This window comes from Mobula birostris, chromosome 15, assembly GCF_030028105.1.
Source record: "Mobula birostris isolate sMobBir1 chromosome 15, sMobBir1.hap1, whole genome shotgun sequence".
Taxonomy (NCBI): domain Eukaryota; kingdom Metazoa; phylum Chordata; class Chondrichthyes; order Myliobatiformes; family Myliobatidae; genus Mobula; species Mobula birostris.
The window spans coordinates 84,554,271-84,570,070 of NC_092384.1; the positions used below are offsets into that span (position 1 = coordinate 84,554,271).

The following is a 15,800-nucleotide window of genomic DNA, read 5'->3' on the forward strand; positions in this document are numbered from 1 at the left end:
CAGATCAAATAATATTAGCATGAATTCAAATTTATAAGTTCAAAGTAAATTCAGTATCAAAGTAGATATATGTCACCATACCCCAAACAGGAGTGTATGGGCCATGGCAGTCAAAGCTCAAACTGGGCATGGCACCTGATGATGATGATGATGATATGTCACCTGATGTATCACCTGATGATGATGATATGTCACCTGATGATGATGATGATATATCACCATATGCAACCCTGAGATTCTTTTTCTTCCATCATTTAATTTCCTGACTTGAACTTATGTCCTGTCTTTTGCTAGATCAATAAGAGGATATTTGACAGAGTGTGGAGAGCTACATTGTGAATTAATTTACAATGGAAATATAACAATAACATCACCAAAGGTGGCCAGACACCAACTCCATCATATCTGTTCAGATGCTAACTCCATAGTTTTAGAATATAGAACAGTACAGAACATGAAATGGCTTGGCAACCCACAAGGTATGTGCCGACCATGAAACCAATACAAAGTAATCCCATCTGCCTGAACCTAGTCCATATCCTCCCATTCCCTTCCTGGTCACATGCCGAGCTAAATGCCTCTCAAATGTTATGATCATGTCTGCTTCCACTCCCAGCCAACAGTATATTCCGGGCACCTACCACTCGGTGTAAAAACTTGCCCTGCACATCTCCCTTCAATGCTCCCCCTTTCACCTTAAAGTCATGCCCTTTGACATTTCTACCCTTGGAAAGAGACAGTGACTCTTTCTTGACTGAGAAAACAGTCGAGCCTGTCCAACCTCTTCTTCGAGCTATTACTCCATAAGCCAGGCAGCAACCTGGTGAATCTCCAACACACCTTCTCCAAAGCTCCACATTCATCCAGTAATGGAGTGACCAAAACTGAAAACAAAACACCATAAGCCATAAGACATATGAGCAGAATTAGGCCATTCAGCCCATCGACCCTGCTCTCCCATTCCATCATGGCTGATCCCAGATCCCACTCAACCCCATTCCGCCGCCTTCTCCCCATATCCTTTGATATCCTGACTGCTCAGGAAACGATCAGCTTCCGCCTTAAATATACTCACAGACTTGGCCTCCATCACAGTCTGTGGCAGAACACTCCACAGATTCACCACTCTTTGGCTAAAAAAAAAATTCCTCCTCACCTCTGCTCTAAAAGGCCGCCCCTCAATTTTAAGGTTGTGCTCTCTAGTTCTGGTTACCCCCACCACAGGAAACATCCTCACCCCTTCCACCCTATCTAGTCCTTTCAACATTCGGTAGATTTCAATGAGATCCCCACGCATTCTTCTAAGTTCCAGTGAGGACAAGCCCAAAGCTGCCAAATGCACCTCATGTGTTAACCCCTTCATTCCCAGAATCATCATCATGAACCTCCTCTGACAACACATCTTTGTCATCTCCAATGACAACACATCTTTTCCGAGATAAGGGGCCCAAAACTGTTGACAATTCTCCAAGTGCGGCCTAACCAGTGTCTTATAAAGCTTCAGTATTATCTCCTTGTTTTTATATTCTATTCCTGTTGAAATATGCCAACAAAACATTTGCCTTCTTAACTACAGACTCAACCTTTGAATTAGTTTTCTAGGAGTCTTGCACAAGGACTCCAAAGTCCCTCTACACCTCTGATGTTTGAACCTTCTCCCCATTTAGATAATAGTCTGCACTATTGTTCCTTTTACCAAAGTGCATCATTGTACATTTCCCAACACTTTTTCCCATCTTCCACTTTTTTGCCCATTCTTCCAATTTGCCTAAGTCCTGCTGAAATCGCATTGCTTCCTCAGCACTACCTGCCTCTTCACCTACTTTCATATCATCTGCAAACTTTGCCACAAAGCCATCAATTCCATTATTCAAATCTTGACAAACAATGTGAAAAGCAGCGGTCATAATACTGACCCTGAGGAACACCTCTGGTCACCGTCAGCCAACCGGAAAAGGTCCCTTTTATTCCCACTCGCTGCCTCCTGTCTGTCGGCTATTCCTCTATCCATGCCAGTATATTTCCTGTAACACCATAGGATTTTATCTTGTTAAGCAAACGCTTTCTGAAAATCCAAGTAAATGACATCCACTGCCTTTCCTTTGTCCACCCTGCTTGTTACTTCTTTGAAGAACTCTAACAGATTTGTCAGGCAAGACTTTCTTTTACAGAAACCAAGATGACTTTGACTTATTTTATCTGCAAGTACCCCAAAACCTCATCCTTCATAACAAACACCAACATTTTCCCAACCACTGAGGTTAGGCGAACTGGCCTATAATTTATTTTGCCTTCCCCCCTTCTTAAAGAGTGAAGTGATATTTGCAATCTTCCAGTCTTCCGGGACTATGCCAGACTCAAGTGATTCTTGAAAGATCAAAGTTTAGACCATATGTAGCCTAACCGAAGTTTTACACAGCTGCAACATAACCTTCTGACTCTTATGCTCAAAGCTCCAACCGATAAAGATAAACATGCAAAAAGCCTATTTTACCCCCATCTACCTGTGCTGCCGCTTTCCGAGAACTATGGACATCAATATTCTTAAGGGTCCTGCCATTTACTGTGAATGTTCCCCTTACTTCAGACTTCCCAAAGTGCAACACCTTACACTTGCCTGGATTAGATTCCATCTATCATTTCTCTGCCCATATATGTAAATGATCTGCACACTGCGGCCACTTTATTGGATATAGAATGGGAATACTTAGTGATCTTCTACTGCTGTAGCCCATCCACTACAAGGTTTGATGTGTTGTGTGTTCAGAGATGCTCTTAAGTGTAGCACTCTTACAACGTGTGGTTATCTGAGTTACTGTTGCCTTCCTGTCGGCTTGAACCAGTCTGGCCATTCTCCTCTGACCTCTCTCATTAACAAGGCATTTTTGCCCACAGAACTTCTGCTCAGTGGATGTTTTTTGCTTTTTGCTTTTTCTGTAAACTCCAGAGACTGTTTTTGTGAAAATCCCAGGAGATCAGTAGCTTCTGAATACTCAAACCAGCCCGTCTGGCACCAACAAACATTCCATGGTCAAGGTCAATTAGATCATGTTTCTCCCCATTCTGATGTTTGGTCTGAAGAACAAAAAAAATTAATATGTCTGCATGCTTTAATGCATTGAGTTGCTGCCACATCATTGGCTGTTTAGGTATTTGAATTAATGAGCAGGCGTACAATGGCCACTCAGTATATATTCCGCTTTGCCCTTTGTCAACCCTCTTCACAATCTACAACTCCACCAATATTTGTGTCCTCTGCAAACTTACTAGCATTTTCATAAACAACAGATGTCCCAACACTGATCTCTGCAGAACGCTGGTTACTGACATCAGGTCAGAATAAGATCCCTTCAACACCACCCTCTATCCTCATGCATCTTACTCTTCTGGACCAGCTCACCATGAAGGACCTTGTCAAATGTCTAAAATCTCTGAAAACAACATTCACTACCTTGTCCCCATCAATCATCTTTGTCACCTCCTCAAAATAACTTAATCAAGTTTGTAAGACACTACCTGCCCCACACAAAGCCATGAGACTGTCCCCAATAAAGTCAAGCTTTGGCAAATATGAGTAAATCCTATTCCCAAGAATCCTCTCCAATAGCTTCGCTACCACTGATGTGAGGCTCATCAGAACTCCAAACATGTGCATACTGAACAAAACACTCCAGATGTGGCCAAATCCAAATTTTATTCCGTTGCAACATGACTTCCTGACCTTTATACTCAATACCCTAACCAATGATGACAAGTCTGCTATATTCCTCAGCCATGCATTCATCTGCTAGATCATCCTATTCTTACCCTTACTGGCACGTGACACAGGTAGCAATCCAGAGATTACTACCCTGAGGTCCTGCTTTTCAGATTTCTACCTAACGCCCTACTTTCTCTCGTCAAGACCTCCTCCCTTTTTCTTACCAATGTTGTTGGCACCAATATGTACCATGACTTTTGACTGTTCGCCCTCCCCCTTGGACCTGATCTGAGATGTCCCTGACCCTGGCACCTGCGAGGCAACATACCATATCACTCCAAGATCTTCTGTACATCATATTACTAAGGGTCCTACCAATTACTGAACAACTTTCTCTTACCTTTGACATCATAAAGTGTAACATTTCACATTTGTCCGGATTAAACTCCATCGGCCACTTCTCAGCCCTCTTTCTTCCGGCCTACTAACACTAAAGGATCCTCTACCCAAAGAAGTGATGGCCCCTTCCTGTTAGACTGTTTGAGGTAACTTATTTTTTTAAATTCTTTTTTAAATCTCTTCTAATACCTGTACATTTATATATCTGTGCACTTGTGACACTGTAATTTCCTTTGGAATCAATAAAATATCTACCTATCCTATTTTCCATTCCCTCCAGCTCCTCATCTTTTGCCTCCATCCATTCAGATAGGTTGATGAATTCTTTCTTTCTGATCTCTGATGAACATGTGTTGTACTGCACAAGGATCAGCCAGAAACAACTGTAGGAATGCTGTTTCATTGGGCTGTGCTCATAGATATTCATATATGGTTGATTGATGATTAAGCTTAATCTTAAACTCAAAATATTTCAATTTCTGAATAACATAGGCCAAGACTGAAGAAAAAGACTCAGCAAACAAAAGAAAATCGGCAGATGCTGGAAATCCAAAAACGCTCACAAAATGCTGGAGTAACTCAGCAGGCCAGGCAGCTTCTATGGAAAAGAGTACACTCGACGTTTCCAGCCAAAAGCCTTCGGCAGGACCCTTCTCCACAGATGCTGCCTGGCCTGCTGAGTTCCTCCAGTATTTTGTGTGTGTTCCTTGATAAAGACTCAGCAACCTTTTAAATACACCACAGTCGAAGCTGAAAATCGTTAACACAGAGAATACAGAAACAAAACTTGAATTAACTTATGGTGGTGAAGATAGCATGGAGGACAGCGTGATTCTAATCAGCTGATAAATTAGTGGAATAATGACAGATGGAATTAATCCTGACAAATGCCATGTGATTCATTTTCTCAGCTCAAATAACAGTAAATAGTAGGGCCTTAGGAGCCTTGGTACAAAATTACAGCACAAGTAGTTAAAGAGATGAAGGAGGCATATTTATCTGCCAGAGCATGGAATATAAGAGCAGAGAAGTGGTGAAAAACATTCATTTTAGAATTTACAGAACATTGTTTTGGCCATGTTCTATCATGTCCAGTTCTGCTTGCAGTAGGAGTAATTGTACAAACGATGTTGCCTGGATTGCACAAATTCAGGTCTAAGGAGAGATATAACAGAGGGGTAACCTGATAGAGGTACAAGAAGGCTTTGATGGGGTACAAGGAGGCTTTGACAGGGGTATAAGAAGGCTTTGACAGGGTTTAAGGAGGCTTTGACAGGGTATAAGGAGGCTTTGATGGGGTATAAGGCGGCTTTGACGGGGTATAAGAAGGTTTTGATGGGGTATAAGAAGGTTTTGATGGGGGTATAAGAAGGCTTTGACGTGATATAAGAAGGCTTTGACAGGATATAAGAAGGTTTTGATGGGGATATAAGAAGGTTTTGATGGGGATATAAGAAGGCTTTGACGGGGTATAAGAAGGTTTTGATGGGGTATAAGAAGGTTTTGACAGGGTATAAGGTTTTGACAGGGTTTAAGAAGGCTTTGAAAGGGCATAAGGTTTTGACGGGGTATAAGAAAGTTTTGATGGGGTATAAGGAGGTTTTGATGGGGTATAAGAAGGCTTTGATAGGGTATATAAGACAATAAGACATAGAAGCAGAGTTAGGCCATTCAACCCACCAAGTCTGCTCTGCCATTCAGTCATGGCTATTTGTTTTCCATCTCAACCTCATTCTCCATAAAAAAATAGAAAAAGAGAAAAGTAAGAGTTCACTGAAGAATAGTCAAGTGAAAAAGAGTAAAAGATTTCAAGATTTTGAAAACATAATGAGTGTAAGGGCCTGTTTAAATGCCTGTAGTGTTTGAAACAAGGTCAGTGAACTTGTGTCTCAAATCAGCACAAAAGGGCTGATTCAGTGGCCATTACAGAGACATGGTTGCAGGGAGGAGAGGACTGGGAATTAAATATCCAAGGATATCAGGTAACGTGGAAGGATAGGCAGGAAGGTAAGAGAGGTGGGATAGTGCTCTTAATTAAAGATGTGATCAGGGTAATAGAGGGAGATGATATAAGATTGAAGGAGCAGAATGTTGAATCCATCTGGGAAGAGATTAGGAATAGTAAAGGGGAAAAAAATCACTGGCGGGAATTGTCTATTGGCCACCGACTAATAACATTACAGTGGCACAGGCAATAACCAGAGAAATATCTGAGGCATGTAAGAATGGAACAGCTATTATCTCAGGGGACTTTAATTTGCACATAAATTGGGTGAATCATTTGATCGTGGCAGCCTTGAGGAGGACTTCATAGAATGCATACGTGATGGCTTTCTTGAACAGCATGTTACTGAACCTACAAGGGAACTTGCTATCTTAGATCTGGTCCTGTGCAATAAGACAGGTAAAATTAGTGATCTTGTAGTTAGGGATCCTCTTGGAAAGAGTGATCACAGTATGACTGAGTTTCTCATACAAATGGAGGGTGCAATAGTTCAATCTAAAACCCATGTATTATGCCTAAACAATGTAGACTACAATGGGATGAGGGAGGAGTTGGATAGACTGGGAACACAGGCTATATGGTGGGACGGTTGAGGAACAGTGGAAGACTTTCACAGAGATCTTTCACAGTGCTCAACAAAAGTATATTCCAGTTAAAAGCAAGGACAGTAGGGTGGGGAGAGCCAGCCTCGGATAACTAATGAAATAAAAGAAGGCATCAAACTAAAAGCTCATGCATACAAAGTCGCCAGGAGTAGTGGGAAACTGGAAGATTGGGAAAACTTTAAAAAGCAACAAAGTACCACTAACAACACACATCAAAGTTGCCGGTGAACACAGCAGGCCAGGCAGCATCTCTAGGAAGCGGTACAGTCGACGTTTCAGGCCGAGACCCTTCGTCAGGACTAACTGAAGGAACAGTTAGTAAGAGATTTGAAAGTGGGAAGGGGAGGGGGAGATCCGAAATGATAGGAGAAGACAGGAGGGGGCGGGATGGAGCCAAGAGCTGGACAGGTGATTGGCAAAAGGGATATGAGAGGATCATGGGACAGGAGGCCGGGCATGGATAGAGGATTGGTTAACTAATAGAAAGTAGAGAGTAGGAATACATGGGTGTTACTCCGGTTGGCAATCAGTGGTGAGCGGTGTGCCGCTGGGGTCGGTGCTGGGCCTGCAAATGTTCACGATTTACATTAACGATCTGGAAGAGGGGACTAAGTGTAGTGTATCTAAGTTTGCTGATGGTGAGTGAAAGTGAAAGTGAGTGGAAATGCAAATTGTGCAGAAGATACAGAGAGTCTGCAGAGAGATATAGATAGGTTAAGTGAGTGGGCAAGGGTCTGACAGATGGAGTACAATGTTGGTAAATGCGAGGTCATCCACTTTGGAAGGTAAAATGAAAGAGCAGATTATTATTTAAATGGTAAAAAATTGCAGCATGCTGCTGTGCAGAGGGACATGGGAGTGCTTGTGCATGAATCACAAAAGGTTGGCAGCAGGCTATCAAGAAGGCAAATGGAATATTGCCCTTCATTGCTAGTGGATTGAATATAAGAGCAGGTAGGTTATGCTGCTACTGTACAGGGTACTGGTGAGGCCACACCTGGAGTACTGTGTGCAGTTCTGGTCTCCGTACTTGAAGAAGGATATACTGGATTTGAAGACGATGCAGAGGAGGTTCACCAGGCTCATTCCAGAGAAGAGGGGGATTAGACTATGAGGAGAGACTGTGTCGCCTGGGACTGTACTCGCTGGAATTCAGAAGAATGAGAGGAGATCTTATAGAAACATAAAATTATGAAAGGGATAGATAAGATAGAGGAAGGAAAGTTTCCACTGACTAGGTCAGACTAGAACTAGGGGACATAGCCTCAAGATTCAGGGGAGTAGATGTAGGACAGAGATAAGCAGGAACTGCTTTTCCCAGAGAGTGGTGAATCTGTGGAATTCTCTGCCCAATGAAGCAGTGGAGGTTACCTCAGTAAATATATTTAAGGCAAGGTTGGATAGATTTTGCACAGTAGGGGAATTAAGGGTTATGGGGAAAAGGTAGGTAGTTGGAGATGAGTCCATGGTCAGATCAGCCATGATCTTATTGAATGGTGGAGCAGGCTCGACAGGCCAGATGGCCGACTCCTGCTCCTATTTCCTATGTTCTTGTGTTCCTACCTTCTTCCCATAAACTTTGATGCTCTTTCTAATCAAGACACTGTAAATTTGTTTTAAATATACCCAATTACGTGGCATCTACAGCCATCTATAGCAATGAATTCCACAGATTCAGCACTCTCTGGTTAAAGAAATTCCTACTCATTTTTGATTTTGAAGGGATGTCCTTATATTTTGAGGCTGTGCCCTCTGGTCCTAGACGCTCCCATCTCCCACTACGGGAAACATCCTCTTCATGTCCACTCTATCTAGTCCTTTCAATAAGCAGTAGATTTCAATGAGATCCCCCCTCATTCTTCTAAACTCCAGTTAATACAGACATAGAGCATTCAAACACTCCTCATTCATTAACCCTTTCATTCCTGAGATTATTACATAAACTTCTTTTAGATCCTCTCCAATGCCAGCACATCCATTCTTAAATTTGGAGGCTAAAATCCAAGGAGGGGAGGAGAAGATGGCGGCGTGACGCAGCAAGCGTGGCCGCTCCGAAATGATATCATATTTGTTAAGTAGGGGCCGTGCACAATCCTGATTTGATGGAGACAGACATGAGAAGCACAGAGGAACATCTGGAAAAACTTCTGAAATGCCTGCTTTGCTGCCGCTGTTACTGTGCGATCGAGAATCTCCGGAGGGGAAGTCCCCAAATCCTCGGCTTTGCCTGTTGCCGGGCCTGGGGTCCAAGCGCACAGCAGAGATGGTGCTCGGTGTTGGAAGGCTGGTCGGAGGCTCGAAGTTTTCGGACGGACTCAAGAGTCCGCTGTGGTTGGGTGCTTCCAGGGTGCTGCATCAGCAAGTTTGCGGCGCTGGAGGTTCATGGCAGGGAGAGTTTTTTTTCTTCCTTCTACCATCTGCGTGAGATGATGGGACTTTCAAGAGACTTTGAGACTTTTTTTTACCGTGCCCATGGTCTGTTCTTTATCAAATTATGGTATTGCTTTGCATTGTTGTAACTATATGTTATAATTATGTGGTTTTTGTCAGTTTTTCAGTGGGTTTGTCTTGTGTTTCTGTGATATCATTCTGGAGGAACATTGTATCATTTCTTAATGCATGCATTACTAAATGGCAATAAAAGAGGACTGTGTGTCCTCATAATCTAAAATCTAAAACTGCTCAGAATACTCCAAATGCGATCTGACCAATGCCTTATAAAGCCTCAGCATTGCATCAGCCTTATATAGCATGGTTGGGTGTGTCTAGAGCAAGAGGGCACAAGTACAAGTGAGAGTTAGGAGATGAGGTTATCTGAGGGGGAATATCTGAGCTGAGAGCTTAATGTCTATCCATAGTCAGCATGGTTTCCTCAAGGGAAAATCTTGCCTGACACATCTATTGGAATTGTTTGAAGAAATAGCAAGCAGGATAGACAGAGGAGAAGTGGTTGATGTTGTGTACTTGGTTTTTCAGAAGGCCTTTGACAAGGTGCCACACATAAGGCTACTTAACAAGCTACGAGCCCGTGGTATTACAGAAAAGATTCTATCATGCATTAAGCAGTGGCTGATTGGAGGGAGGCAAAGAGTGGGAATGGAGGGAGCCTTTTCTGGCTGGCTGCCAGTGACTTGTGGTGTTCCAAAGGGGTCTGTGTTGGACTGATTCCTTTTACGTTATATGTCAATGATTTAAGTGCTGGAATTGATGGCTTTGTTGCAAAGTTTGCAGACAGTATGAAGGTAGATGGAGGGGCAGGTAGTTTTGAGGAAGTAGAGAGACCACAGAAGGATGTAGATCTGGAGAATGAGCAAAGAAGTGACAAATGAAATACAGTGTTGGGAAATACACATAGGTAGAAAGGGTTGACTATTTTCTAAATGGAGAGAAAATATAAAATACTGAGGCACAAAGGGAATTGGGAGTCCTTGTGCAGGATACCCTGAAGAGGCATTGATCGCGTGGATAGTCAGAGGCTTTTTCCCAGGACTAAAATAGCTAACACAAAAGGGCACAGTTTTAAGGTGCTTGGAAATAGGTACAGAGGAGATGTCGGGGGTAAGTTTTTTTTTACACAGATGGTGAGTGCATGGGATGGGCTGCCGGTGATGGTGGTGGAGGCGAATACAATAGGGTCTCTTAAGAGACTTTTGGATAGGTACATGGAGCTTAGAAAAATAGAGGGCTATGGGTAACCCTAGGTAATTTCTAAAGTAAGTACATGTTTGGCACAGCATTGTGGGCTGAAGGACCTGTATTTTGCTGTAGTTTTTCTATGTTTCTATTATTTTGCAGGTTGAGACTGTGGTGAGGAAGGCAAATGTGATGTAGGCATTCATTTCAAGAGGACTGGAATATAAAAGCAAAGATGTAATGTTGAGACTTTATAAAGCACTGTTAGGCCTCACTTGGCAGTATTGTGAACAGTTTTGGGCACCTTGGAAAGGATGTGCTGAAACTGGAGAGGATTGAAAGGAAGTTCACAAAAATGATTCCAGGACGGATTCCTGTCACAGTATGTGGACAGGCTGACCAGGGGGAATGCCATACTAGATCCAGTACTAGGTAACAAACCGGTTCAGGTTACAGATCTCTCAGTGGGTGAGCATCTGGGGGACAGTGACCACAACTCCCTGACCTTTACCATTATCATGGAAAAGGATAGAATCAGAGAGGACAGGAAAATTTTTAATTGGGGAAGGGCAAATTATGAGGATATAAGGCTAGAACTTGCGGGTGTGAATTGGGATGATGTTTTTGCAGGGAAATGTACTATACACATGTGGTCGATGTTTAGGGATCTCTTGCAGGATGTTAAGGATAAATTTGTCCCGGTGAAGAAAATAAAGAATGGTAGGGTGAAGGAACAATAGGTGACTAGTGAGGTGGAAAATTTAGTCAGGTGGAAAAAGACAGCATACATGAGGTTTAGGAAGCAAGGATCAGATGGGTCTACTGAGGAATACAGGGTAGCAAGAAAGGAGCTTAAGAAGGGGCTGAGAAGAGCAAGAAGGGGGCATGAGAAGGCCTTGGTGAGTAGGGTAAATGAAAACCCTAAGGCTTTCTTCAATTATGTGAAGAACAAAATGATGACAGGAGTGAAGGTAGGACCGATTAAAGATAAAGGTGGGAAGATGTGCCTGGAGGCTGTGGAAGTGAGCGAGGTCCTCAATGAATATTTCTCTTCAGTATTCACCAATGAGAGAAAACTTGATGAAGGTGAGGACAATATGAGTAAGGTTGATGTCCTGGAGCATGTTGATATTAAGGGAGAGGAGGTGTTGGAGTTGTTAAAATACATTAAGACAGATAAGTCCCCGAGGCCTGACAGAATATTCCCCAGGCTGCTCCATGAGGCCAGAGAAGAGATTGCTGTGGCTCTGGCTTGGATCTTTATGTCCTCGTTGGTCCACGGGAATGGTACCGGAGGATTAGAAGGAGGCGAATGTTGTCCCCCTGTTCAAAAAAGGTTGTAGGGATAGTCCGGGTAATTATAGACCAGTGAGCCTTACGTCTGTGGTGAGAAAGCTGTTGGAAAAGATTCTTAGAGATAGGATCTATAGGCATTTAGAGAATCATGGTCTGATCAGGGACAGTCAGCATGGCTTTGTGAAGGGCAGATCATGTCTGACAAGCCTGATAGAGTTCTTTGAGGAGGTGACCAGGCATATAGATGAGGGTAGTGCAGTGGATGTGATCTATATGGATTTTAGTAAGGCATTTGACAAGGTTCCACACGGTAGACTTATTCAGAAAGTTAGAAGGCATGGGATCCAGGGAAGTTTGGCCAGGTGGATTCAGAGTTGGCTTGCCTGCAGAAGGCAGAGGGTCATGGTGGAGGGAGTACATTCAAATTGGAGGGTTGTGACTAGAGGTGTCCCACAAGGATCGGTTCTGGGACCTCTACTTTTCATGATTTTTATTAACGACCTGGATGTGGGGGTAGAAGGGTGGGTTGGCAAGTTTGCAGATGACACAAAGGTTGGTGGTGTTATAGATAGTGTAGAGGATTGTTGAAGATTGTAGAGAGACATTGATAGGATGCAGAAGTGGGCTGAGAAATGGCAGATGGAGTTCAACCCAGAGAAGTGTGAGGTGGTACACTTTGGAAGGACAAACTCCAAGGCAGAGTACAAAGTAAATGGCAGGATACTTGGTAGTGTGGAGGAGCAAAGGGATCTGGAGGTACATGTCTACAGATCCCTGAAGGTTGCCTCACAGGTAGATAGGGTAGTTAAGAAAGCTTATGGGGTGTTAGCTTTCATAAGTCAAGAGATAGAGTTTAAGAGTCGTGAGGTAATGATGCAGCTCTATAAAACTCTGGTTAGGCCACACTTGGAGTACTGTGTCCATTTCTGGTCGCCTCACTATAGGAAGGATGTGGAAGCATTGGAAAGGGTACAGAGGAGATTTACCAGGATGCTGCCTGGTTTAGAGAGTATGCATTATGATCAGAGATTAAGGAAGTTAGGGCTTTACTCTTTGGAGAGGAGGAGGATGACAGGAGACATGATAGAGGTGTACAAGATAATAAGAGGAATAGATAGAGTGGATAGCCAGCGCCTCTTCCCCAGGGCACCACTGCTCAATACAAGAGGACATGGCTTTAAGGTAAGGGGTGGGAAGTTCAAGGGGGATATTAGAGGAAGGTTTTTTACTCAGAGAATGGTTGGTTCGTGGAATGCACTGCCTGAGTCAGTGGTGAAGGCAGATACACTAGTGAAATTTAAGAGACTACTAGACAGGTATATGGAGGAATTTAAAGTGGGGGGGGGTATATGGGAGGCAAGGTTTGAGGGTCGGCACAACATTATGGGCTGAAAGGCCTGTACTGTGCTGTACTATTCTATGTTTAAACAGCTTGTCGTATGAAGAGTTTTTGATGGCTCTGGGCCTGTATTCGCCAGAAATCAGAAGAATGAGGGGTGACCTCATTGAAACCTATCAAATGCTGAAAGGCCTTGACAGAGTGGATGTGGAGATGATATTTTCTATGGTGGGAGAGTCTGACCAGAGGAGACAGCCTCAGAATAGAGGGGTGTCCTTTTAGAACAGAGATGAGGAGGGATTGCTTTAGCCAGAGAGTGGCAAATCTGTGGAATTCTTTGCCACAGGCAGCTGTGGAGGCCAAGTCTTTATGCATATTTAAGACAGAGCTTGATAGATTCTAGATTGGTCAGGGCATGAAGGGATGTGGGCAGAAGGAGGGAGATTGGGGCTGAGAGGCAAAATAAATCAGCCATGATGAAATGGCGGAGGAGACTCGAATGGCCAAATGGCCTAATTCTGCTCCTATGCCTTCTGGTCTTGTATACGTAGTCAATGGCATTTCAAAAAGTTGTCACAAAGTGAAACAATCACAATTTACTGAAGCTGCTATTGCCTCGCAACTTGTTGCAGTTTCTCGTTTTCAGCTCCTGAAATCCCCTGGTATGTTGCAAGCTGATAAAAGCCACACCACAAAATACAGAAGTGACAGAAAACAGTGGCTTCTGCTTTTACCAGGGAGTGCAGCTGTGTCCGCACTTGGGACATCTGCAAGGCAGGAAGTGCTTTGCTACTCTTATTGAGGTTCAAAACCTCAGTGCTCATTAATAAATAGAAAGACTTTTTGTCTTGCCTCATTTTTATTGAGGACTGTGATGTTCTCCAGCACAGTATGGAAGTGAGCTTGGATTTTGTGTTTAAGTCTCTCTAGTGCACTTGAACAAAACTTTCAGATTCAGAGGTTTTAGCGATATCCTCTGAACTATGTGATAGAATGTTTTAGTGCAAAAACTGCAGTTCAAGGTCTAAAAGGGATTGACATGGCACAATGCCGAGTGGAGGAGAAAGAAATCTGTACACAGAGTATGGAGATTACAGCAATGAATGATATTCATTGTCCTCAAAGTTTAATCAGACCAATATCCAAGAGTTGTGAATTTCCTCTATTGTTTGTTTCACTAGTGAGATACTTTGTGCCCAATTCAGAACATTCCTTGATTCTCATATATGCTCATGTAGATTAACAACCCAAAATGTGGCACAACATATCCACAAGACATTGAATTTCAGAGCCTGGTACTCACCCTGGAATCTTTGAAATTTTCCTGATAACAAATGACCTAGATAGTTGAATAGAAGGAATTATGAGATAATGCAGGACGATGCAATTACATCAAATTTGGCTTTAAAGTTCTTGGATTGTAGAAGGATGATAAAGAGACATAATGACTTCTACCATTTTGATATTTTGAAAAAAAGATGAATAAGAGGATACCCTCCGCTGCCCCTCTTCCAGCTCACCTGGCTTCACCTACTAACCTCTAGCTTGTCATCCCTTCCCTCCCCTCACCTGCTTATTCTATCTTCTTCCCCTTCACTTCCAGTCCTGATGAAAGGTTTCAGCCCGAAATGTCAACTCTTTGTTCTTTTCCATAGATGCTACCTGACTTGCAGAGTTCCTCCAGCATTTTGTGTGTGTTACTCTGAATAAGAAAAATCCATTATCTGTATGGTAAAAGGAGATACAGTTGATGTGTGTTGATAAGATCTGAGCTTGAAGCAAGATAGAAAGGGAGCAATAATCGTAGTAGCATCCAGAAAACACCATTAGTCTGTGGTGACAAAGGCAGGTTGAACTGGATGGAGGGGTCGTTCATCTCATGAACTCAGAGTTGCCCCTAGTGATTTGTTTGAGAGAGGTACAAAGCATTCAGATAGGTACATGGAAGGGCAGGACCTAGAGGGATGCGGAGTGGGACTAGACCGATAGACGTGGTCGTTGGCAGGGATCCCAAAGGGTCTGAATCCATGCTGTATTGCTCTGACTTTAGGTAGCAAGGCATGAGTCAAAGGCCCTCCAAGTGGTACACAATCTTACTGTTCCACACACACTATTCATTTGCTCTTACTGATTATAACTTATTATGATATTTCACTAATTATAATGAACATGTTGCTGGTCTCCATGTTGCAGTATTACCTTGTGTTAACTATCTTAAATTAAAGTCACCGGAGATACGCATCTGCCGACGTGCACCGTTCACTGACCAGCAGGTCCGGAGATACGCATCTGCCGACGTGCACCGTTCACTGACCGGCAGGGCACAGGAACAGACTCTTGAGCTTCAATATCTGTGCCAATCATGACGCCAATTTAAAGTACACAGCTGAGCCTTCTACACATGTTCTATAGCTTACATTGTTTCAGCTGCAACCTTAGCAGCATCAGGACAAAAGTTCTGTTTCATAAAGTTAACATTCCATAGCTGTTCCTGTGTTCGTCTAAATGCCTCGGAGATGTTGCAAATATATTTGCTTTTACCACCTTCCTAGCAGTGCAATCCAGGCACCTACCACTACCTGTGTAAAATATCTGCCTTGTAAATCTCCTTAAAACTTTCTCCCTCATCTCAAAGCTATGCTCTGTGGTATTTAACATTTCCGCTCTGGGGAAAGGACCTTGACTATCAACACATTCTACAGTGCCTATAAAAAGTAGTCACCCCCCACCCCCATGGAAGTTTTCATGTTTTACTGTTTTACAATATTGAATCACAATGGATTTTTGACACAATCAACAGAAAAAAGACTTTCATATCAAAGT

The 15,800-nt window shown here is 43.0% G+C and overlaps 1 protein-coding gene across 16 annotated transcripts in view; it reads right to left on the bottom strand.

Annotated features, from left to right (window-relative positions):
- cbfa2t3 (CBFA2/RUNX1 partner transcriptional co-repressor 3) overlaps nt 1-15,800 on the bottom strand; it is a 318,224-nt gene that overhangs the window by 238,336 nt on the left and 64,088 nt on the right. For 7 of the 16 annotated variants that reach the window (XR_011889291.1, XM_072280033.1, XM_072280034.1 and 4 more), the window contains exon 2: nt 14,281-14,316. The exons of 8 other annotated variants lie outside the window; for them this stretch is intronic. Coding sequence is in view for 5 of the 8 variants with exons in the window: in XM_072280033.1 (XP_072136134.1) it covers nt 14,281-14,316 (36 nt within the window). In the remaining 3 variants the exon portion in view is untranslated. Of the gene's footprint in view, nt 1-1,916; nt 1,958-14,280; nt 14,317-15,800 lie in introns of those variants that run through there. One more of the 16 variants, XM_072280043.1, reaches the window with a different exon arrangement.